This window comes from Sycon ciliatum, chromosome 4, assembly GCF_964019385.1.
Source record: "Sycon ciliatum chromosome 4, ocSycCili1.1, whole genome shotgun sequence".
Lineage (NCBI taxonomy): Eukaryota > Metazoa > Porifera > Calcarea > Leucosolenida > Sycettidae > Sycon > Sycon ciliatum.
The window spans coordinates 27186404-27208754 of record NC_088646.1 but is presented as its reverse complement, the minus strand read 5'-3'; the positions used below and the strand labels follow the sequence as shown (position 1 = coordinate 27208754).

At 46.6% G+C, this 22351-nt stretch overlaps 1 protein-coding gene and 2 non-coding genes across 5 annotated transcripts in view; 2 read left to right on the top strand and 1 right to left on the bottom strand.

Annotated features, from left to right (window-relative positions):
• Positions 1-22351, top strand: part of LOC135815375 (dedicator of cytokinesis protein 2-like) — a 52760-nt gene that overhangs the window by 5822 nt on the left and 24587 nt on the right. For all 3 annotated transcript variants that reach the window (XM_065328661.1, XM_065328663.1, XM_065328664.1), the window contains exons 9-31: positions 1493-1519; positions 1736-1905; positions 2582-2663; positions 2940-3003; positions 4908-4973; positions 5426-5504; positions 6616-6713; positions 7375-7418; positions 8289-8373; positions 8660-8784; positions 9139-9316; positions 9621-9715; positions 10089-10257; positions 10576-10673; positions 11367-11450; positions 12012-12112; positions 14131-14215; positions 14749-14801; positions 15242-15350; positions 16473-16543; positions 17579-17685; positions 18124-18257; positions 18831-18926. In XM_065328661.1, coding sequence (XP_065184733.1) covers positions 1493-1519; positions 1736-1905; positions 2582-2663; positions 2940-3003; positions 4908-4973; positions 5426-5504; positions 6616-6713; positions 7375-7418; positions 8289-8373; positions 8660-8784; positions 9139-9316; positions 9621-9715; positions 10089-10257; positions 10576-10673; positions 11367-11450; positions 12012-12112; positions 14131-14215; positions 14749-14801; positions 15242-15350; positions 16473-16543; positions 17579-17685; positions 18124-18257; positions 18831-18926 — 2220 coding nt within the window. The remainder of the gene's footprint in view (positions 1-1492; positions 1520-1735; positions 1906-2581; positions 2664-2939; positions 3004-4907; positions 4974-5425; positions 5505-6615; positions 6714-7374; positions 7419-8288; positions 8374-8659; positions 8785-9138; positions 9317-9620; positions 9716-10088; positions 10258-10575; positions 10674-11366; positions 11451-12011; positions 12113-14130; positions 14216-14748; positions 14802-15241; positions 15351-16472; positions 16544-17578; positions 17686-18123; positions 18258-18830; positions 18927-22351) is intronic.
• Positions 95-167, top strand: Trnaa-agc (transfer RNA alanine (anticodon AGC)). The gene has a single exon. It is a non-coding gene; the product is annotated as a tRNA-Ala (tRNA).
• On the bottom strand, positions 1255-1328 carry Trnai-aau (transfer RNA isoleucine (anticodon AAU)). Its single transcript has one exon. It is a non-coding gene; the product is annotated as a tRNA-Ile (tRNA).

Sequence of the window (22351 nt, the reverse complement as noted above, 5' to 3'; positions counted from 1 at the left end):
CTACAGCCCGTAGGGTATGGTTATCAGCAAGTGCGTTTCACAGCATATCCATGATTTTTAGAAGTCCGTTCATAATGTCATTTCCAGCATAGCAGGGGGACTAGCTCACATGGTAGAGCGCTCGCTTAGCATGCGAGAGGTACCGGGATCGATACCCGGGTTCTCCAGGCACAACTTTTTTTCCCCTCATGGCTGATAGTTCAAGTGTCTGTGCCCGGCGTTCGATCGTTTCCCGTTGTGTTGTGCTTCGGTGTTAGGCCACGCCACGCCGTTTTTTTTCTATGTTTCGCGTCACCTTGTTCGATGAAATCAATGAGGGAGGGCGAAAAAAATAAAAAATACATCCAAAAAAAAAACATTGGACGTGCATTGTACAGTGTAGATCATATATACCCGGCACTGTTCAGATCATGTACAAAAATTGAACATTATTTTAAATTCACACATCCATGAATACATGAGTGTATCCCCTCTGCCATGCTTGTGGTCTAAACACAGGCGGCATGATGATTGTGTGACTTGCGCCCCAGCTTATTACACACACACACACACATGTACAACATGTATGTGAGCTGAGTACAATCATGCGATAAATAGAACAAAATGATGCCAACATGAGAGTTACCGTATCATGAACAATCATGTTCCGTTTTTTCACTTTTGGGTTACATTTTTTTCCTTTTCTGGTTCTCTGGGTTTGCATTAAATTTGTATTGCATTTTCCAAAAAAATATGTTCCGTTTTTTTTTTTTTTTGAACGGCTGTGAACTACATGCGCGCGGGGGACGCGAAACATAGATAAAAAACGGTGTGGCCTTATAGAAATGCTGACAGGATCGCTTTCTAAAAATAATGTACTTGCTTGACACGTACCGTGTTTTATTCCAAGCTCTCTGAAATTGTAAATCATTTGTTCACAATCAAGGTAACACAAATTGTGTGTGTCAGTGTGATGAAGCTTGTGGTGTGTTGCGAAAGATCCGTTCCTTTTTGAAGTCTACATGGGGAACCGAATAGGAAGACAACAACGTTTGCTGTCATTGTGTTGAACTGTGTGTGGCGTGTTTACAGAAAACTAACTTTTGGTGAGCAACTTCAGTAACTTTCACGGATTGCTCACACTTTGTGCAGTAGGCGCACGAAAACGAAAGAGTGCCCTTGAAAAGTTCACTGGGATCAAAACAAAAAGTGATGCTGCATGCAGATTATTCTTTCCGTAATCGAACGGGGAACCAAACCAATAAAAAAAGAGCGTGCTCCCAGCAGGGCTCGAACCTGCGACATTCGCGTTATTAGCACGACGCTCTAACCGACTGAGCTATGGGAGCTCATGCTGCCGTGTTGCAATAGCCATTCTTTGGGTCTACAAGAGGCAGAGTCTGAACAAGTGAGGAGAGAAACTAAAGTCGTAAAGAGACGTGTATGAAAAGAAAGAAAGACAGTTATCGCGTTTGAGACTGAACTGGTGTTTACTGTTCTTTGTTATCTGCAGCATCTTCGGAGCACGCAGCGGCAAATTGTAAGTGACTTCCTTTGCCTGTTGGTCTGTGTTGCTGAGACATTCATGGGCAGGGCCGTTGATTCAGCCGGTCCGGCTTTGATCGGACCATTTTGGACTTGAGCCACCGTGTTGTGAAGCAAGAGAAATGGCAGGGCAAATTATTTTGAGCTTTCGTTTTCGACTCATCTGTTGTGTTGCCTTGTCTCTGTGGCCGATTGGTTCTTGCACTTTCAGGATACCAGCGAGCGTGGTACGGTTATCAGACGTGGAAAGTTCTCGCAGAATCGTTTATCAGAGCTGCTACACCATGTTCACTTCTGCATGCAAGCGTTCATATGCAACGTGGGCGAGGAGTCGGAAATGCAGGTGGCCCTCTATGATAATCAGGAAGGCCGGTATTTTAGGTAGGTCACAGTGCCCTGTTCCTCTGTCCTGGGTCGTACTTGATACATCAGGCCCGCCCGAACCAGTCCTGTTGGCGAGGTCACCTGTGGACCAACTTTTGGCCCCTAGTGCATGTCTACTGCCGAGGTCATATGTACCTGCCATATCATACACAAACTGTATGAAAGGCATTGCCGGACCAATCAAAACTGCTTCAGCGGCGACGGCCCTGTACATTATAGTGACCTTGCTCTTGGGTCGCACTTTGAGATGCGGCAAGTTTATTCAGTCATGCGTAGTCTATGTATTCGTATGGCTGTGCACTGTAGCAAGTTGCCAATTCAGCTAGCTGATGACTGTCCGTGATTGCGCACTGCAAGCTGCCAGTCTCAACCTCAGGTCTCACATCACTGCGGCCTGAATCCAGCAAGGCAGATCATAAACGAGCAGCGGAGGCTATTACATGCCTGTCGGTTTGTGGTCGTAATCATGGTTCTCACTGTGCAGCGGGCAATGCCCAGGCCACGTTAGATGTCGGTGCTATCTGCTATGTTGGGTATACATTGGTGTGTCACAGTATGACCATGTATTCAGTGGCTACTGGTTGAAGTCACGGTGAGTGCACTGAGTGCTGCAAGGCATGAGCGTGACCTTTATTGTACTAGTATTGTGTCGGCTTGTGTGTGTGTGCTGCAGTGAGCGTTTTGTGGAAAAAATTAATCGTCACGGGATGCCCACAAATCTCAACCATTTGAATAACATCTGTTGTTTGTTTACGGTAAGGCCTAGAGCACGATAATAATATTAATACTAATGTATCCGGAATGGGGTTTCTGTTGTTGTTGTCATGTCGTATTGGGATTCGAGTCGCATCTACTAATGTAGGCATACCCAATGCAATGCCGCATAGTGATACGATTCTCACGAAGGCTTTATTGATTTGAGTTTTTCGATGATGCTGTCTGCTGTCATAATGTTCTTGTCTGCTTTGCTACCTCCTTGTGTATACGATACGGTTTCTGTGTGTTCACTCGGCTGCCCTACTGTCTTGCAGGATCTTGGAAATAGCGACCTGAAGCGCGAAGAAGCGTATTTGGTGTGCAAGATTATTCGTATTGGTACGTGCAGAACTCTAATGTAGGTTTCCATTGCGTTCTAATATAACATGAAAATCAGGTTGGGCTGTTTTCGGTCAAAAACTCCCAAAAAAACTCAGCGAAAGCCACGAGGTCTTTACTTTTCGCAAAGAATCGCTATGATGATGGGGGCATTGTGTAGCCCCAATGAAAACAGCAACTGTTACTATTGCACGCAAACAGCAGAAGAGAACAGAAGTTCAGAATCAAAGAAACGCATCGCTAGCTACTAAGGCCACCCTTTCTTTTTTCGTTGTTTAACGTCCGCGCCCGCGTACCTTTTTGCCTCAGACTTGAAAAAAAAAAACAAGAAAATAGTACCAATAATATGCGAAGTTGTAAATACATGATTGTGTAGTTTCACAGTGTGCCGATCATGACCTTAAACTTATAATCTTGCCTCCCGGGCATGCCTTTGTCTTGTGTTCTTTTTCTTTTTTTGTTGGCTTTTAAATATCGTACGGTGTGTGTCCTAGTAAAAATCCAGATGTAATGAATTCATGACATGATAACTCCATGCTATGTACCTGTTTTGTTGGATTCATCCGGCATGTGCTCCAATGTACCATCAAAGAGTGTTGTTCTATGCCTGCAAGTGCCGTTAGACCCAGAAATATTGTATATATCACATGCTTTACTGGTCAAAATGTTTGATTGGGGTTTCCAGTTTTTGGAATGGGCTTTTGTTTTTTTTCCGCCCTCCCGCGTACCTTTTCGCGAAAAAAAGGACGTTAAACAATGAATTAACAAAGGGTGGCCTAAGCTAGCGCTACAAACATAATTGTGCGCTCGCTGCAGCGCACAGCTAGCTAGCTAGCGCTAGCGGCAGCGCACTCACCGTGCGATCGGCAAAAAAAGAAAATCAACAGAGTTCAAAAGTGCAAAAAATAATAATGTGTTCAATTCAAAATTCGAACGAAGAGAAAGTGCAAAGCACAGAAGTTTAGAAGTGCAGAACGAAGAAGTAGAGATGGCAAACGCTCTTGAGACAAAGACTAAAGGGAAGAGTAGAGGCCCTACTATACTGTACTAGAGGGACAGACTGGAGAAGAAGTTCTTCAGAAGGCGTGCCAGAGGAAAAATAAAGGAAATGACGAAAGTGCAAAAAGAACAATCATGTTCAATTCAAGAAAATTCAAACGAAGAGAAATGCAGAGCAGAGAAGTTTAGAAATGCAGACCTTAGAAATAGAGAAAGCAAACGCTCTTGAGATGAAGACTAAAGGGAAGAGCAGAGAGACAGATTGGAGAAGAAGTTTTTCAGAAGACTTGACAGAGAAGAAGGTGAGAGAATAGATAGAGCCTATAACAAAGAAAACTTCCCCTGCTCAGAAATTCCACCCTGAACCTGGAATAGTGGCCTTGATAGGGAAGTCATCATAAGGTAAAGCCCATGGAACGGCAAAAAAACATAGCTGGCAGGCTGCCCAACCTTTGTCACCCATGTGAAAGAAGGACGCCCATAGTGGCATACATAGTGTATACAAAGGTAATAATTGTCTCCAGCGTTATGTACAGTGTACTCTGTCTCAAGTGTTTTAGTCCAAAGCAGGACTCTTCCCCCTGATGATGGAATAGTTTGAAAGTCTGAGGTACTGTGTTTGCAACAGGTATTGGGACCGAAAGTGCAGTGTACTACCTACTTCCAGTATTTTCTACCATGTTTGAAAGGAAGTTGAACATCAATTTTTTAAATGTTCCTATGTTGTGAAAGAGAGCACTTCAATCCTGCAAGCTGTACTCCAGATCACTGTATACATGTAGTGCTGTTGCAATGTGTAACTATGTATGTATGTATGTGTGTGCGTGTGTATATTTGTGTATGCATGTACATGTACATGTGTATTTGCTTACACGTTTGCCATGGCTACTTGTGTATGTGTGCAGGTCGTATGATACCTACTGTACATGTCAAAGATCCCAAGGAATATCGCCGGCCGTACGGCTGTGCAGGTCAGTGGCGGCATATCGGGACTGCTGTCTATATGATGACAAAATGAATGTTTAGAAGTGATGAGCCGATTGTGTTGTGTACCTGGCTGCATGCTGATTGAAGGAGGCCTTACGGAGGATCTTACTGCAGGAGAATGTAATGGACCTGCAGGTGCAGATGCCAGTCTGGTCGTTGTCTTGTTGCTATACAATGTGACCCCAAGTGCGTTATTTCCTGTGATAGTCTGTACTCCTAGGAAAGGTGTTTGCTCCCCACACCAGAGCTTTCCTGTGATATCATCGCCGAAGTCGCTACCACTACATCTTACTAGTCTGTACGCCGGTAGTCTACTAATCTACTTATCTAGTCCCTCTTTGTGCACCATTCCGTGTCACTTCCATGATCCAGTCTGCAGCTGTGTAATGCTTGCGTGTGCTTCTCCTGTGCTGCGGGCCTGGTTTCCATCGTGCAGTTTTGAATATTGCTCAACTTCTCAAATCGTCACGTGACACTGCGGAGGACACGAAAGAATGCCAGCTGGACATCTATGGGTATGCTCACTAATATATGACACTTATTGTGACTATGCTGGCTTCTCTTTCTGCTGTGTTTGAACCGGTAACATTGCGGCAAGTGCCGTTTGCTATCACTAGCATGTTACATGCTCTATTGCACATGTTCACATATGGACATGTATGCAAGCACACCCACCCATGCATGCAAGCACACACGCACACACGTACACACACACATACACACACCCACGCGCACACACACACACACACACACACACACACACACACACACACACACACACACACACACACACACACACACACACACACACACACACACACACACACACACACACACACACACACACACACACACACACACACACACACACACACACACACACACACACACACACACACACACACACACACACACACACACACACACACACACACACACACACACACACACACACACACACACACACACACACACACACACACACACACACATGCACACATGCACACACACACACATACACATACACAAACACGCACTATACTTGCCCACTGGCATGTCAGTATACATGTGGCTTATCATCAGTCGTGCAGTATGCCCTCTCAAGTCTTAACCCTCTTCGGCAAAATGAAGACGGTCCGGCCGAATGATACACACCATATGCAGATATTTGCTACTACTGCTGTTGCGCTCACTGAAATCCGACCCAAAGTGCAAGCTGGCGGCCTGGACCAGTTCTGATTACATTATTGTATTTGTACATGTGTACGTCCAGCCGCATTCGTTCCACTTCCAGGGCGTCAAGCGCCGTGGAAGTTGAGGGCGCCAGCTTTGCACTTTGGGTCGGTTTTCAATGATCGCAACTGTAGTATCCACAATATTGTTTGCCTTGTCCACTTGCGAAGCATGGTTGGTTTGCTGAAACTGGTTCCGGCCAAAGCCGGACAAGATGGCCCGGCGCCTACGCCCCTTATCGATCATATGCAATGTAAATACGATTAAAATTGCTCTGGTAGCCAGATGTGGTGCGGACAGGAGAGAATCTTCGATGAATTCATTTGGCCTGGCCTGGTGGCAGCATGTGTAATGTTCTTTTTTTGTGCTGGCGTTGCTTTGTCTGGTTGCCAGATTTGAAAATGAAGGTGACTTTGCTGAGCTACACACGCACATCATCAAGAAGAACAACAGCAAGATCAAGCCGTTGCAGACGGATCGCATGTCGGCAAGTACGTGCAGCCAGCCCCGTGGCGGTGTGACTGATAACTGATAGGCCAGGGCATTGCTAGGGCAGAGGGCTAGTAGGAGATAGGGAGAAGCTCTAGTGCTCTAGCTACGAGTAAAATTTATTTGTCTGCTGAGGCTATGGCAGGACGTCACAGAAGAACTGAGTGTTCCTGGTGGCAAGTCCACCATGTACACTGTGACGTCTGTCTTCACACACACAAACACTCAACACAACGGGTGGAGGTTGTGGAAAAATCAAATCAGACAGGTGCGATGAAGACGAGTAAAAAGAACAGACGACAAAATCCAGCCAAGCATGCACTTGGGGGGACTAGTCCAAGATGGCGCATGCTGGTTGTGATATACTGGTAACATACAGGCAAAGTACATGACGTAATAGTCACGTGATTACACATGAGCATCATATCACATCCTACACGAAATGCAGCTCGCCAAAATAGATGTCGCAATTGACTGTGCTGTTCCCTTGCTATAAATGGAACTGTGACTTGAAGCCACGTCATTGAAATCATATACTTGCATTGTACTAGGGATTTCCAAGATTTCTGGCTGTGACTTGTATGGCAATCATTCTCTAACCCTCACTGTGTGTCTGAGTAGCATGTGTTCTGCTTGCTTGCTTGTGCTTTCACCTTTGTGCAGAGATCCATGTTTCCGTCAGGCTCCTTCACGGCTCGATGGCTCAGGTCAGTAGTGGATACAGCAATCACCATACTTAGTAGCTCTTTTTGTGAAGACGCCTCGCCCGTGCGTTCTGCTACGTCTGCTCGGAGTAAATTATAATTGTAGTAAATTGTATTGGAGCCGTCAGATGCGAAAAGGGTGCTTATGGCATCACAGAGCAAATAGAGTAAAGTGCGTCAGAGTGACAGGCTGTCAAGTACCTGTCGCATGCATGAGTGAATCTTGATGTGACGTCATTTTTTCGATCGTTGCGGGATACACTCATCCCCGGCGGTGGTATGTACACTATCGCACTGCTGAGACTCCCAGCTTTTCGTAGATACTTCAACCGGCCTGAAACTCCAAAGCACGGCGGATTTACATACAAAAGAAACTGCCTTTTTTGTGGCGCACGAGCTCCGTTCTGATTCTGAACGAAATTCCTTTGTCTCCTGACCTAAATTGACGATATCTGCATGATGGGTTTGGATTTTTGAGTCCGTTTTTTTGGAGGTGAAGCATAAAAGCCTATAGATTTTGCTTGAGTCCTTATCTCAATTTGACCAAAATATGCCATAAGCACCCTTTTCGCATCTGACGGCTCATTGTATGTTGTCTGATTTTTGAGAAACGATGATGACACTCATATCCGCACACAGTACGACACACGTGTGTGCATGTTTGAAGTATGATCGTGTATGGGCAATTCACGTGTGTGCATGTTTGAAGTATGATCGTGTATGGGCAATTCACGTGTGTGCATGTTCGAAGTATGATCGTGTATGGGCAATTCACGTGTGTGCATGTTCGAAGTACGATCGTGTATGGGCAATTCACGTGTGTGCATGTTACTATGATCGTGTATGGCAATTCATGTGTTGCGGTGTGTTCAGGTCAAAGAGGAGAACCCGCTGTTGTTCCGCTCGTCCGACGTGCCCGTGGCCAGGAAGCTGGGCTTTCCGGACGTCATCATGCCTGGTATGGGGCGGATGGGGATGGCCATAGGGTTTTTATTCTCCCGTTTAGTGCAGCTGCTGCTCATGCTGTATGCTGCTGTATCGAGTGTGCATATTACTTCTGCATTCTTTTCGGTGAGCACTGTAGTTTTGGTGTGGTGTGCTCCACTGACTTAACTTGACCCTGTCACTATAGTAAGTTAGTAACAGACTAGTAGCACTTCTTTGGCTGTGCCCCCACCGGCCCACCCATCCCCATTATTAAGTATTATTGTTTTCGGCATTCCTGACTTGCTTCTGTTACTAAGGTGACCATCGTAATGACCTCTACATCACACTGGTGTCTGGTGATTTCCAACGCGACGGCAAGAAGGCCCACAAGAACGTCGAGGTGGAGGTGTGCGTGGTGTCGGAGAATGGACGCGTCCTCGATGTAAGATTGCGATTGTTGCGTGTGCGTGTGTGTGTGTGCGTGTGTGTATGTGTGTGTGCGTGTGCGTGTGTTGCTGCTGATGCGATGTGATGCTGGTTGACCATTCGCGATGTGGGAGCCACTTTCTAGGGGCGAGTGGCGTATCCACCTTTTACTTGGGAACGAGGCCGAAGGTCTTGACCTGCCGACAGACTACAATACTATTCTTCCTGTAGCGCAAGCAGGCTGGATTTCGCCTATTGCGTGACATGAGCATCAACAAGAAGATGTGTTGGCGGTGAAGCAGCTTTTCTGGCTATCTGTGATTTAGAGTTGTTTGTGGTGTGATGTAACATATTACACTGTTCTGCGCAGAATGCCATTGTGTCTGGCGTGTCGTCGGAGAAGATGACCCTGTACAGAGGCGTTGTTCTCTACCATCTCAACACGCCAGTCTGGGAGGACGTCATCAAGTTTGACATTCCGTTTGACCAGTTCTACACGTCCCATCTGCGCTTCACCTTCTATCACCGTCCCAAAGACCCGTCCAAATGTGAGTTGTAGACTGTGGCCCTGTGTGGGGCATGTACAGTGATGATGCGTTGGGCTATGCTGCAAGGCCAGACTAACATTGGAGCTGCAGTCCTTTTGAAGCAGCACTTATATTTGTTATGTAAACTTACACAGTAGGCAACTTCTGCTGTACACAACAGTGCTCAATAGCCGGCGGTAGAGGTCTCAAACACGAAAGTCAGAATGTGTTTGTGTGTGCGCTTGTGTGTGTGTGTGTGTGTGTGTGTGTGTGTGTGTGTGTGTGTGTGTGTGTGTGTGTGTGCACATGTTGGCTGCTTGTGTAGCTCTCAAGCACGGCTTCAGTTTGGCCTACGTCCCACTGATGCAAGAGGATGGCACAACACTGCGTGACAGTACACACAAGTTGTTCATGTACAAGGTATGCCCAGCCTAACAGTAATTTGACCGTACATGCTTCGAAGTACCAATGTACTGGTTTTGCTTGAACTCTTTTAAAATTCCTGCAATATTTTGTTGCGTATACAGCAGAACAGCGGGACATCATCTTGTGTTTGATTATTTAAGGTGTTGTGTATAATGATGGTCTGTCTGCTGGGATATCTTCATAAATATCTTATGAGCCATACACATTGTCTTTGGCAATGTTTCCCAGCTATCGGTTGCTTTCTGAGTATGAAGAATGCTGTGCCTGCTGCTGCATGACTGTGTACTGCATGACTGTGTACTGCATCATGACTGTGTACTGCATTGTTGTTGCTGTTTCTGTGCACGTCTCGCCTGGGCCTGGGCAGTGCGAAGGCTCGGTGCACAAGAACCTGGACCCTAACATCTACATCAAGCTTCCCTGGCAGCAGTCGGAGTTCCTTCCCCCTCTGCCCATCAAAGGCTCCATCTCCTACACCGGCAGGGAGTCGTTTGAGATCCGCACACTGGTCTGCTCTACCAAGCTCACTCAGAATGGTATGTGCTCAGCAGCCTAACTGTGCACTGAGTTAGGAGAAATAGTAAGACATTGAGGGTGATGATAGTGAGTAGATAGATTGGTACGGGAGGATGTACTGTGGCCATGGCTTCACCTGGATGAATCCACCTGATTTCATGCTTTGTCTGCGCTCTTCACGTCTTCTCTAAACTCCATGGTATGTATTTGAGGTTGTGTGTGCACTTGTGTGCATGTGTGTTGATTCACAGACTGTGTTCATTCTGGATTCCATCGCACAAGTATGCCATATTTTTTGTCTGTGTGCGTGTTTGTTGCGATCCACTCCTTGTGCACAGTCGATCTTCTTGGTCTGTTGAAGTGGCGCCAGCAGCCTGACCGCCTGGAGGAGAACCTGAAAGGTCTGATGCGTGTCAGCGGTGAAGAAATTGTCAAGGTAAATCCCACGCTGCATGTACTCTAAAAGCCATTATTCTAACGAGGCGCATATATAACAATTTCCTAAAATGGACCAGTTGACGTGTACCAAAGGTAACGATTCTCACTCATTCTCAACGCTCAATAGCAACAGTATGTATCAATTTCTGTCTAACGTTTCCTATTTTAACGACAGATTTCTCCTCGTTAATTCGTTAGAATTAGCACTTTGTTATATATAAGGCTTTTACAGTAATGTGTGCTCGGTAGTTGTATGGCCATGCACCTCTCGGCTTGGTGGGTACTATTATACCGATGGTTTGCCTGTTTCTATCTCAAAGTTCAATGGTAGTAGCGCTTTTGGGCTACTGGAATGTCCTTCTGTTCACCTGGGCAGGCAAGAAGGTAGTTTCCTTGTTCCTATTGCTCAATGGTTCCGTGCATAAGTACTGCACCGATGAGGTCGTCAATAGGACACCTTAGCACCGAAACACACCACTGCAATGCTGGTTCCACCCAGCGTAGAGCAACACGTTTTTGGATTTGGGCCCAGGGTGCTGTTGGCTACGGATGGGCACATATTCAATTTTTGGGTGGCTTATCTCTTCGATGATGTTGATTCCGTCTCTACCTGTAACTACATGTAGGAGATGAGAGGCTGTTTGGCTCCCCTGTGGCTGTAACTAGCATGCTCTGGTTTGGTTTGTTGCAGTTTCTCCGGGACACGTTTGATGCGCTGTTTGCGATTCTCGACGAGGATGCTGACCGAAGTGGCAAGCTGGTCTTCCAGTGTCTGGTGAGTGTTGGTGGGGTGATTTCATGTTCTCCCCAATGCCTTGCTTGTGTGTACCGGTATTGCAAGTTTATGTGAAGAGTGGCTCATGTGATTTAACTAGACCCGGGCGCTGTTACTGTTACAATGTACATAGAGTGCGACCGGCTAGCAGCTAGCAGCCCGGATAGATGATATGCCAAATAACGTGCAACTAGACTTGAGAGGGCATTGCAGAGTAGTCGCATACAAAGTTCAAAGTTGTATGGGTACCTGTTACTTGTATTCCTGCAGAGCTCAGGGCCTGCCATGTACACATTGTAGTATAATTTGTATGCAACTTGTGTGCGATGCCCTCTCAAGTCTAGTTGCACGTTATTTGGCATATCATCTATCGACACACTGCAGTTATCTGAGTTTTCACGTGACCCCAGTGCAGCTTATGCTGATGCAAGGCTCTGCAAGATCTGGTCGTCTGTCCTCACGGTATACTTCTATTCAGTATTCACATCTCCATTGTTATCTCCATCTCTTTTGATGTACTGTGTGTTGTATTGTTGTTGCTATTGCTGTTGCGTCGGCTAGGTGTTCATCATTCGTCTGCTTGGAGATCGCAAGTTTGAGCATTTCCGCTCTGTCCTGGATGCGTACATTCAGACTCACTTCAGTGGCGCCATGGCACACAAGTAAGCATATTCTCCACGCACGCACCCACCCACGCACGCACCCACGCAAGCACCCACGCACACATGCACACACACACACACACACACACGCACACGCACGCACGCACGCACACACAAATGCATGCACGCGCGCGCGCGCGCGCACACACACACACACACACACACACACACACACACACGCATGCGCACGCACATACACGCATGCTCTCTCTCTCTCTCTATCTATCTATCTATCTCTGTGCATGTAAGTTGTTTGTTGGCATGAAGCAAAACGGTGTATGATGGTGTTAGTGAATGGTCACCTACACCATATGCTATGTACATATGTCTCGTGTGTGTTCTCTCACTCCTGCTGATGATGCGTGCTTCACTTGTGCTCAAGTAAAGCAGTGAACAGCAGGTGAAAAGTTAGAATGGATTTAGCAATTTCAGGGCTCACAGCATCACACAAAAGCGTGGGCGCCATTTTGGACAGGCCGCTGTCACACGAGCCAGCCAGCATGCCAGAATCGTGTACATGCGATCAGGCAGATATCTCTGAAAACCTGAAAGTGGGGTGCATTAAAAATGTTCATTTGTACCAATGCTTTTCCCTAGGCCTCTGAAACTCTAGGAACATACTCTCAATACCCATTGTAAGGATTTGTCCGAGAGTTTTTTGTTTTAATCGATACGGTTTGGCGTATATATGGAGCCAAAGTATCAGTTGGTGCAGGCGTAATTCTGATTTGGATTATTGTACTAAAATTGAAAAGTCTCTCGGAGAAGTTCTTCTAATTTTCCTACTGAAAATTTTAAGCTATTGGCCATCAAAATCGGGCCAGAGACGGGTACAAACGAACATTTCAAAGGCAACCCTATCTGCAGTGCAGCCGCGAGGAAGAACCGCGCGCGCTGCACTTGTTGTGAATGCGGAAACAACACTAGCAGCAAAGCAATTTTTTGAAATGTTTTTGCTACTCGCCTGGCGCTTCATCGCTGTGTCCTCCAGGAGTTATCAAGGCTATGGCAGACCGAAGAAATACATGGCCAGCACAACGGCGAAGCCATTGGACTTTTCTCTTGCAACGAAACGGAGTGGCGAATCAAATAATTCACAACTCCACATCGTCACCACTGCGCTACACGGCTCTTCGCAAACCAGCCGTATATTTACGTTTACACAACAGGACTTCACGGCGGAGAAACTAAAACTAGAACACGACGTGAGTCATTGCTCCATGCCGTCAAGGAATGCTAGTCCTTTCCCTCTAGCTCTCCCGTCACCCGCGCCTGTGCATCAGCGGCGTAGCTGCCCGGCTGTAGATGTTGAACTCTTTCGTCAACGACTGCAGGATTCTGCTCGGGGCTACTTTTCGCAGGACTCCGTGTGCGGACAGTCTGAATGAAGCCTTCGGCCGACAAGGCCAACACTGCTCGCGAAATATTCCACTTGGAAGGAAACAAGAACTACCGAAATGAAATAGAGATAGTGAGACAGTCTCCGGCCATTTCCTTCACCTTTCACGACTCAGTCCTTGTCACAGCAACTAAGCCCAAGCAAGTCAAAATCTCCTTGCGCGACTGCGTTCTACGCCTGCGCTTAGCGGTCACGCGAGTTCGTTTCTATGGTGATCAGATCCAAGATGTCCTCCCACGTAAACGAGGTTTTGGCATAGTTGCTGTGAGAAAAGTTAGAATGGATTTAGCAATTTAGTGGCCGGACGTAGTCATTGAACTTTTCATGAAATGACTTCACTTTTGCTGACACCCAGACACCCAGTTTGGCCTAGGGTTGTAAATATCGCTGGCATTTCAGTAATTCTCACCGGCTTGAGACTCAACTTCACATTGGTAGACAGCAGAGTACATGTACCTTTTTTGGCGAGAGAAAATCATGCAAAAAATCTTGCAGCCAAGGAATCTACATGACTTGTATACGCCTCAGTTGGGCTAGTTTCTGCATGTACACGTATGCACAGGACTGCTTTGATTTATGGTGTGTATGCATATGTTGATGATGTGTTATGGGTGTATAGGAAGCTGATTGAGCAGCTCAAGTGCTGCTTGGAAGAGGCCCGAGTCCAGACGTCCACCGAGCACAACAATGTCCGTGTTATGCAGGTGAGCGGAGCATTGAAAAGTCACAAGCATTCTCTCTCTCTCTCTCTCTCTCTCTCTCTCTCTCTCTCTCTCTCTCTCTCTCTCTCTCTCTCTCTCTCTCTCTCTCTCTCTCTCTCAGCTGCATGTGTTGTAGATAACTTAGAAGTTATGAAGTACCGGTAGTTGCCGGGGCCGCATTCTCATTGTATCATCACACAGTGCTTCACCTCTTCTCTTAGCTGTGCTCTGGAAATTTACTGTGAAAAGCAGTTGAATGCGCAACATGAATCTGTGTACCAGCACTGCACAGCTGTTGTGCATATTGCCGTAAAGTATCGCCAGAGTGTGCCACCTGGATTAATGGCCAGGGAAAGGAAATCAAATCGCCGAATGCAGCCGAGGTTCTTCGGTGTAGGAACCTGAGTGTACTAGAGTCAGACATGGTCCACTACTCTTGCGGGAACTTTATATCAGTGGTACTGTAATGTTGCGACGATGTCTGACTATACATGAACTGTGTGTTTGGTGATGGTGCGTGTTTCTAATTGCTGCAGGCTCTGCAGTACATCTTCAAGTTCATCATCAAGTCCAGGCTGCTGTTTGCCAGGTACTTAGCCCCGTGATGAGGCACAAGGAAACTGTCCAAAAATGTTCTCTTCGGGTCCAGCGCAGATCGCAAGCCACGTGCCTCTCCTTGGCTAAAAGTCATAATTATCGTAACCTGAGCAGCATGTGATTGACTTGGATACCCCAAACTGTATCGATATTGCAATTAGATAATGAGTATTATCATCTTAATGGAATCCAGGTGCGCGTAAAACAGAAACAGGTATACGCATCCGTTGTCCTGAAAGGGTTAAGATGACGTACACACAGGCTACTGCATCTGTAGATTTTACAAGGCACCTTGCTTGCTGATCTGTATTGACCATCTTGTTGTCTTGTTGCTGTTACAAATCTTTATTCTCGTTCCTGCTGCTGCTTTCCTGCTGCTGCTGCTGCTGCTGGCGCTGCTGCTGCTGGTGGTCCATGACCATGTTTACTCAGGGCGACACGAGGCAAAGGTGCACAGCCGTTCAAGGAGTCCTTGTGCGAGCTCTTCGATTCATTCAACCATCTGATGGAAGTGAAGGATGAGAGCCTTCTTGCCATCCAGGTATGGGCAGTGCTACGTGGAATTGTGTGACTGTGGGCTGCTGACTCTGGACCTTTCGTTCACGGTGTGTCTCTGTCTGTATGCATGCGTGTGTGTACAGTAGTGGTGAAATGAATATACCGAATGTTCGAATATTCGTTCGGTTTGACACATTCGACCGAATATTTCTCATGGCGAATATTCGTTAACCCGGTACGCAGAATCAACCGGGCGACTTCAAACTTTCGTAACTTCGTGAATACTTGACCGAATCGCTTCATTGAAAGATCTATCGGCATTAGCAAACTCTCAGCTGTTGTTTAGAAGCCACCCGAACGCAATCCGAGGTCCTGGAGGGGAGGTATGGCGCTCGAACGAAAATCACATCTCAAGCTCAAGCTGTTTTTTTGAGCCTGTGAAAGGCACTTCAGCTGGGGATTTTTGTGAAAAATGACCTAGAAATGATGTAGAAATATATGCCTTCGTTCGTCATGCCTAATAATAGTGACAATATCCAATAAAATGACTGAGAGGAGGGCATGTGATGTCATCCGTGTTAACGAAAGAATATTCGTTCGTTCGTTCGTTAAGCCAAAGAATATTCGGCTACTGGGTTTTGATATTTGTTTCACCACTAGGTCAACTTCGCTAATAATGACTGCGAATATAACGACAATTCGCGAATAACGACAGAATTCCCATGCCCAGAGCAAAGTCCCTTCCAACTGTATACATATGATGAGACTTCGGGTATAACGACACTTCAGGAATAAGGACACTTTTCTGATGCCTCGCCGAGTGTCGTTATACGCAAAGTTGACTGTACCTACAATGACTTAAGATTATGTTAGAAAACAAAGCTACCAGTACCGCATGTTCTGGGATCAAAACCTGACCGGGTATGCCTCCCTCCCCTGTTGGAGGCCACATGTCGTATTCCAGTTTGTATGTGCTTTTATGGAAATCCATGTTCAGTGTGTACAGCACTGGGGTACCGTGGTCCGATTTTTTCATGTAGAAATGCAGCTTTGACCTTGGAAAATATTGTATGCTTGAAATTAGGTTGAGCCCGTGCAGTGAAGTGCAGATTCTATGCCCAGTGCCGGCGTGACAACGTATGCATTGTGTGTTCTGTTTCTCCAGGCTGCCGGCTTGCAGCACTTCTCTGCCATCATCCAAGAGGTGCTGAAGATCATGGAGCCCGATGAGTTTGCGTAAGCTCCTAGGTTCCTCAGTGTCTGTTTGTACTCGTGCAGTACTGTATGTACTCGTACAATGCTGTGATTTTGAGATGAATGCATGTGACCTGGATGAGTCATGCCTGTCATTTATTGGAAGCCGGTTTCCGCAACTGAAATTACAACTAGATAGCGAAAGTGTTATGCCCATGTGCAGTGTACGTGTGTGTAGCTGGCTATGCACAGCTTGTACAGTGAACATTCTCTGTAGGCACTGCATCAGCTGGTTAGTGACTGTCTAAGGGTGTGTATTAACGTTATAACCATCAATGAATTAGCGATCCCTCCCAGCACATGCTGCTTTTCAGTAATGCCACTGCCCGCTGTATTATCATTTCCTTTACTGGCCTAACTGGCTTTTAATACTTTACTACCCACTCTACTGAGTATCACTACCCACTCTACTCAGTATCATTACCCACTCTACTCAGTATCATTACCCACTCTACTCAGTATCATTACCCACTCTACTCAGTATCATTACCCACTCTACTCAGTATCATTACCCACTCTACTCAGTATCATTACCCACTCTACTCAGTATCATTACCCACTCTACTCAGTATCATTACCCACTCTACTCAGTATCATTACCCACTCTACTCAGTATCATTACCCACTCTACTCAGTATCATTACCCACTCTACTCAGTATCATTACCCACTCTACTCAGTATCATTACCCACTCTACTCAGTATCATTACCCACTCTACTCAGTATCATTACCCACTCTACTCAGTATCATTACCTTCATTGGCCTTTTATACTTTATTCTCCTTTTTAGTCGATATGTAATTAGGCAAATTTGCCTGTTTGTTCTTCGACTCTAAATAAACAAATTAGAAGTGTAGTATTTTGCAACTTGTGTGCATGCACTATAAACGAAGTGTCACTCTCTGTGTGTTAGCTGTTTAGAGATTTTATTTGTTTTGTTAGTGAATTGCTTGCTTGTGCCTGTAACTGGCTTCTTTCCTTCATTTTCTGATGTTGTGTGTAACTGGCTTCCGGCAGTGTCATCATAAAGCAGTTCATTGACTCTGTGCCGAAGAATCGTCTGGTCCGTTTCAAGCTGCTCTGCCTTGGCCACATTGTCAACAATGACATCTTCAGACACGAAGGTGAGTGGCCAAGTACTGTCGCTGGCAACTTGTATTGGTGTTGTGTGTTCGGTCATTAGCGGAGCAGCTAACAGTTATTGGCTGGCTGGCGGGCTGGATGGATGGATGGATGGGTACGTTGTGTCCTGCACCCGTGTTGCAACTCAGTGTTAAAACCCGGCATAGCGCTAACTTACAAGATGCTCCATCATACGAAATATTTGCGATGGAGAATTTCTTCTTGTCATGAGGTGGTGGCTCATTGTGCGATCTTATACAGGTCCAGCCTTTCGTGACAACTTTTGCAACTGGTTGGCTGGTTGGCGAGCTTTTTGTAGCCTTACATCACAAACTCTAAACTAAATTAATGTGTTGTGCCTCGAGATAGTGGCTGTGTCTCAAGATAGTGGTTGTGCCTCAAGATAGTGCTTTGCTGTATTGTGTTGTGCGTGATTGCAGAGTGTCGTCACATCCTCATGCCAATGCTGGGACTGCAGCTGGCGTCGCACGTCAAGGGCCAGAGCGAGGATCAGCTGCCCAAGTGCTTCGAGATTCTTGGTGAGGTGCTGATTCTGCTGCAGCGTCGCGATGTGGTAAGTGAGAACAAACACATGTGTGAGCTAGACGGGTAGAATTGAAACCTGAACTGCAAGTGGTCATATTTGCACTTTTTGCACGAAAAACTTTCAGTTTCTTGTTCCAAAATTTGATGGGAATATTCTTTTGGGAAGTGCTTCATTTTCGGGCATTTATATACCCCGGTTGGGCCAAAAATTGAGGTTTCCATAGCACAGTTTTTGTGCAATCGTACATGAAACAAGCTGATTTTGGTATACAGTAGAGCTCCCCTTATCCAGGCAGGTTGGGACCGGGCACTGCCCGTAGCTAGGAATTACCCGCAACTCAGAACATGCGCGGCTTATACTCCGGAAAATACGGTATGCCGTGCTAACCCCATCCGAAATACTCGTATTGTGAGATAAAGGCTCAGAATAGGTAAGCAGTGTAGACGTAGTGTCTGACCTGGATATATCGTGGACGTGTGTCGCGGGTTACTGTACTTATAGTGTTTGTGCATTTGTCTTGGCGAGGGTGCGTGTGTGCACGCGTGTGTGCGTGCGTGTGTGTGTGTGTGTGTGCGTGTGTGCGTGCGCGTGTGTTTTCAGGGAAAGACCTTTGAGAACATCACTGAGATTGTCAATCTTCTGCTGATTGCCGTGTTGAACCGTGTCACCACCATTGAGAAAACATCCACACTGTGGGTGAGTTCACAACGCTTATCTGCTCTACCTCTACCTCTACCTCTAGCTCTATCTCTATCTCTATCTCTAGCGTGTTACGAGATGCAGCGAATGGCCGACGTGTCTTGACGTGTCTTTGTCAGCAGATCACACTGCTGGCACAGGGGCGTCGGAAGGTATTCTGCATTGGCATGGCTATTAAAAGGTGGGTGGTCCGGGGGCCCTCCCTCTGGAAGCAGTTTGGAGAACTCAAAACTGGGCCCAAACGAGCCGCATTCCATTGGTTCAAAATATCACAAGATAAAGTGCCGCACCGGGTCAGGCACCCCTGTAATAGTAACTGTCTGAATATAGTGATCAGTTTGCAAAAGCAGGCATGGGTGTATGCCACTACTTGCATAATCTATGTGTGACAATATACCTCTTGCTAGGCGAGTGTTGATTGCCAGGTGGCCTACAGTACTGCAGCGGGGGCACACACTACATGTACAGCACTGCTCAATGAAATCCAGTCACGTCACTCAAGTACGTGCCGAGCGTTGCGCATCCCTAGACCTGCGAACACTGGACTGCGATGCGAGGCGCAAACTCGAGTGACGTGACTGGATTTCATCGAGCAGCACTGTACTTGCGTGCTGCCTGATACTCTGCTGTGGAACACCGCGTGCCACCTTTCTGTATACAGATTCTTGAAATGTGGGATTGGAAAAGACCAGCTGCACTATACGTGCTGCCATGTCACCGAGTTGTCTTGGGTATGTGTGTTGTTGTCTAATCCTGTTCTACTTCGCTCCTCCACAAATCACCATTACCGTCGCGCACACAGACCAGTGCACCAAACGACCAGGTAGGAGAAACAAGTTGGTATATTTACAAGAAGATTACAACAAGAAAAAGGCAGCTGCTTTGATCACCGAATAATCGCCCAAAAATGGCGTCACAACATGGCGATTTCCGCAAAAGATTTCGCAAAACGAACTACGATGGTACAAACCTAACAATAGTGACATCATCGTGACAATGAGTTACACATGATGTCATGCCAACAAATCGCGTACTCGCAAAAGCGCAAGAGTTCAAACGCACAAATAAATTCAGAGAACAAGATCGTTTGCATGCAGCGGACCATTTGAGCCAATAATTCCACCGTGAACAGCAGTGCATTTTCGAAGACTCCGACAGTTTTCTAACTGCCGTTGGAAGCGGAAAAGATAGTGATTCTCTCGCGTCGGATTGACTAACCAAGGCGCGTCGCGTCGGACTATGTGAAAGGGTAAGACGGAATTGATATCGTACAGTAACAAATAAGCACACAACATGCAAACAATTCCAAGCACAAGAACTACCAGCTCAAAGGAGAACTACTAGCTCAAAGGAAACATCATAGTAATACTTGTAGTAGAGTGCAACGCCGTAACACACCTCCTACTCATAAGTGACTGGATCGTAATTCACTACATCGTAATCGTAACTGATGTTATCACAATGACACTCATTCCGTTTCACCTCACCCCCTGATAGCATCTCGAACAGCAAAGTCAGGCTAGTCACGATAACGGACGGGGAGCTGAATGTTCTCACGAGGACGAAGAACTCTGGCAGGCACAGGCTCGAGAGGAGCAGCAACAACAGGCTGCAAAACATCATCATCAGCAGCAGCCAACAACTCAGCAGAAAGAGAAAAGGCATCGTCATCGTCATCAACACGATCAGTAGGCTGAGATTTGATCAGTTCGATGTTCACAAGTTTGTTGGAAGTACGGGCATCATCGTTGTCGCGCGCAATTACAACAGTTGACTCAGATACACCTTTTGACACTACCCAGCCTGGCTCACACGGTGACGTGCGTTTCTGTCGGCGACTAGGGCGCAACAACAAGACAGAATCACCGACACTGTACGGACAGGGAGCAACAGGAGCACTAGGAGCAGACTCAGGGAGTGACGCCTCAGCAGCGGACAACTCCTCTTCCAGATAATCACGCACAGCAGCGGACTTCACACTCAAACTCTCGACCCACGCACTGAGAGACACATCAGGCTACGGGCAATCGACAACAAGGCCACTGGGAAGCCAACCAACCACACATAGCCTCACATGGGAACAAACCAGTGACAGAGTGAGGATGCACACAATAGTAGTACAACAGGACGCTCAAAGCAGAAGCCCAATCATCCGACTCAGTGATGGTTTTTCGAATCAATGTCAACAACGTGCTGTGAAAACGCTCAACCTGACTCAACCTGACTCTGCGGGTGCCGCACCGCACCACGTCGCACTTCCACGCCAAATGCATTGTACAGTGCCGCAGTAACGTGATTAACAAATTCAGTGCCATTATCAGACCTGACAACATCAGGGGCTCTCCAGCGGGAACACACATCAACAATAGCAGAAGCCACAGGCGCGCCACCATGGCGAGCTAAATGAACAACTTCTACCCACCTCGTAAACATGTCCGTGCACACAAGGACATAATGATAGCGGTGACTTCTGTTGGGACCAAGTTCCAGGGTGTCAAGCTGCACAACACTCCAGGGTCCAGAAGGACTAACTGGACGGGTCGGCATGGCAACAGGACCACGCTTTGAACTAGCAGCAGCACACGCGGAACAGTACTGGACAACAGACTGGCCTAAAGCAGCCATGTTAGGAAAATAACAACCAGACCGAAGCAGCTTCCAAGTGGTCTCCCAATTGGCATGACCACAAATGGCATGAGCACGAGACAGAACTCTACGCTGCAAAGACTGAGGAACAACAGGCACAACCTGCTCATCATTAGGGGTGGGGGGGGGGGGGGCACCTTACAGGGCATAGCTTAAAAGGATTTCATTTAGCTCGGACAAATGTCCTTCCGTTTTGAAATCTGTCCGGACATGCCCGGACATTTTCCACGACACATTTTCAGGGTGTTTCTTCTTCTTTTTTAGTAGTGCTGAAGTATACTAGTATTCACAATGACTCATTATGTGGACGTATCTCACACATTACTATGTACAATTCGCCAATTTATTTGTATTAGAAACTGTGAACTATTTACTGACGACAAATGTATGTACAAGAAAGCGTTGCAGTCAAGAATTTTGCGAACGCGATATGCTCCTTGCAGAGAAGGTAAGTCAGTTCGAATTTGTGTCGTGCAATAGCGGCAGCACCATCGTCCATCTTGCACAGTGCCTTCGCAATTGGAGCGAATTCGAGGGCATTTCGAGCGGGACACTCTTGCCTGCGGAAAAGATTCATTGCTCGTTTATGCATCTCCGTTCCAGCATGATCCTTGAACGCTGATGTTCTCAGGTTCTTGGATCCGGTTATGAAAGCCTCGCTGACGTTTTTACAACTGCGGACTCTGTCTACAAACTTGATGCACATGGAACACTTCAAACATTCTGCTAACAGCCGATCGTTCTTCTGCTGGTCATAAATCAGCCAGGCGGAAGTA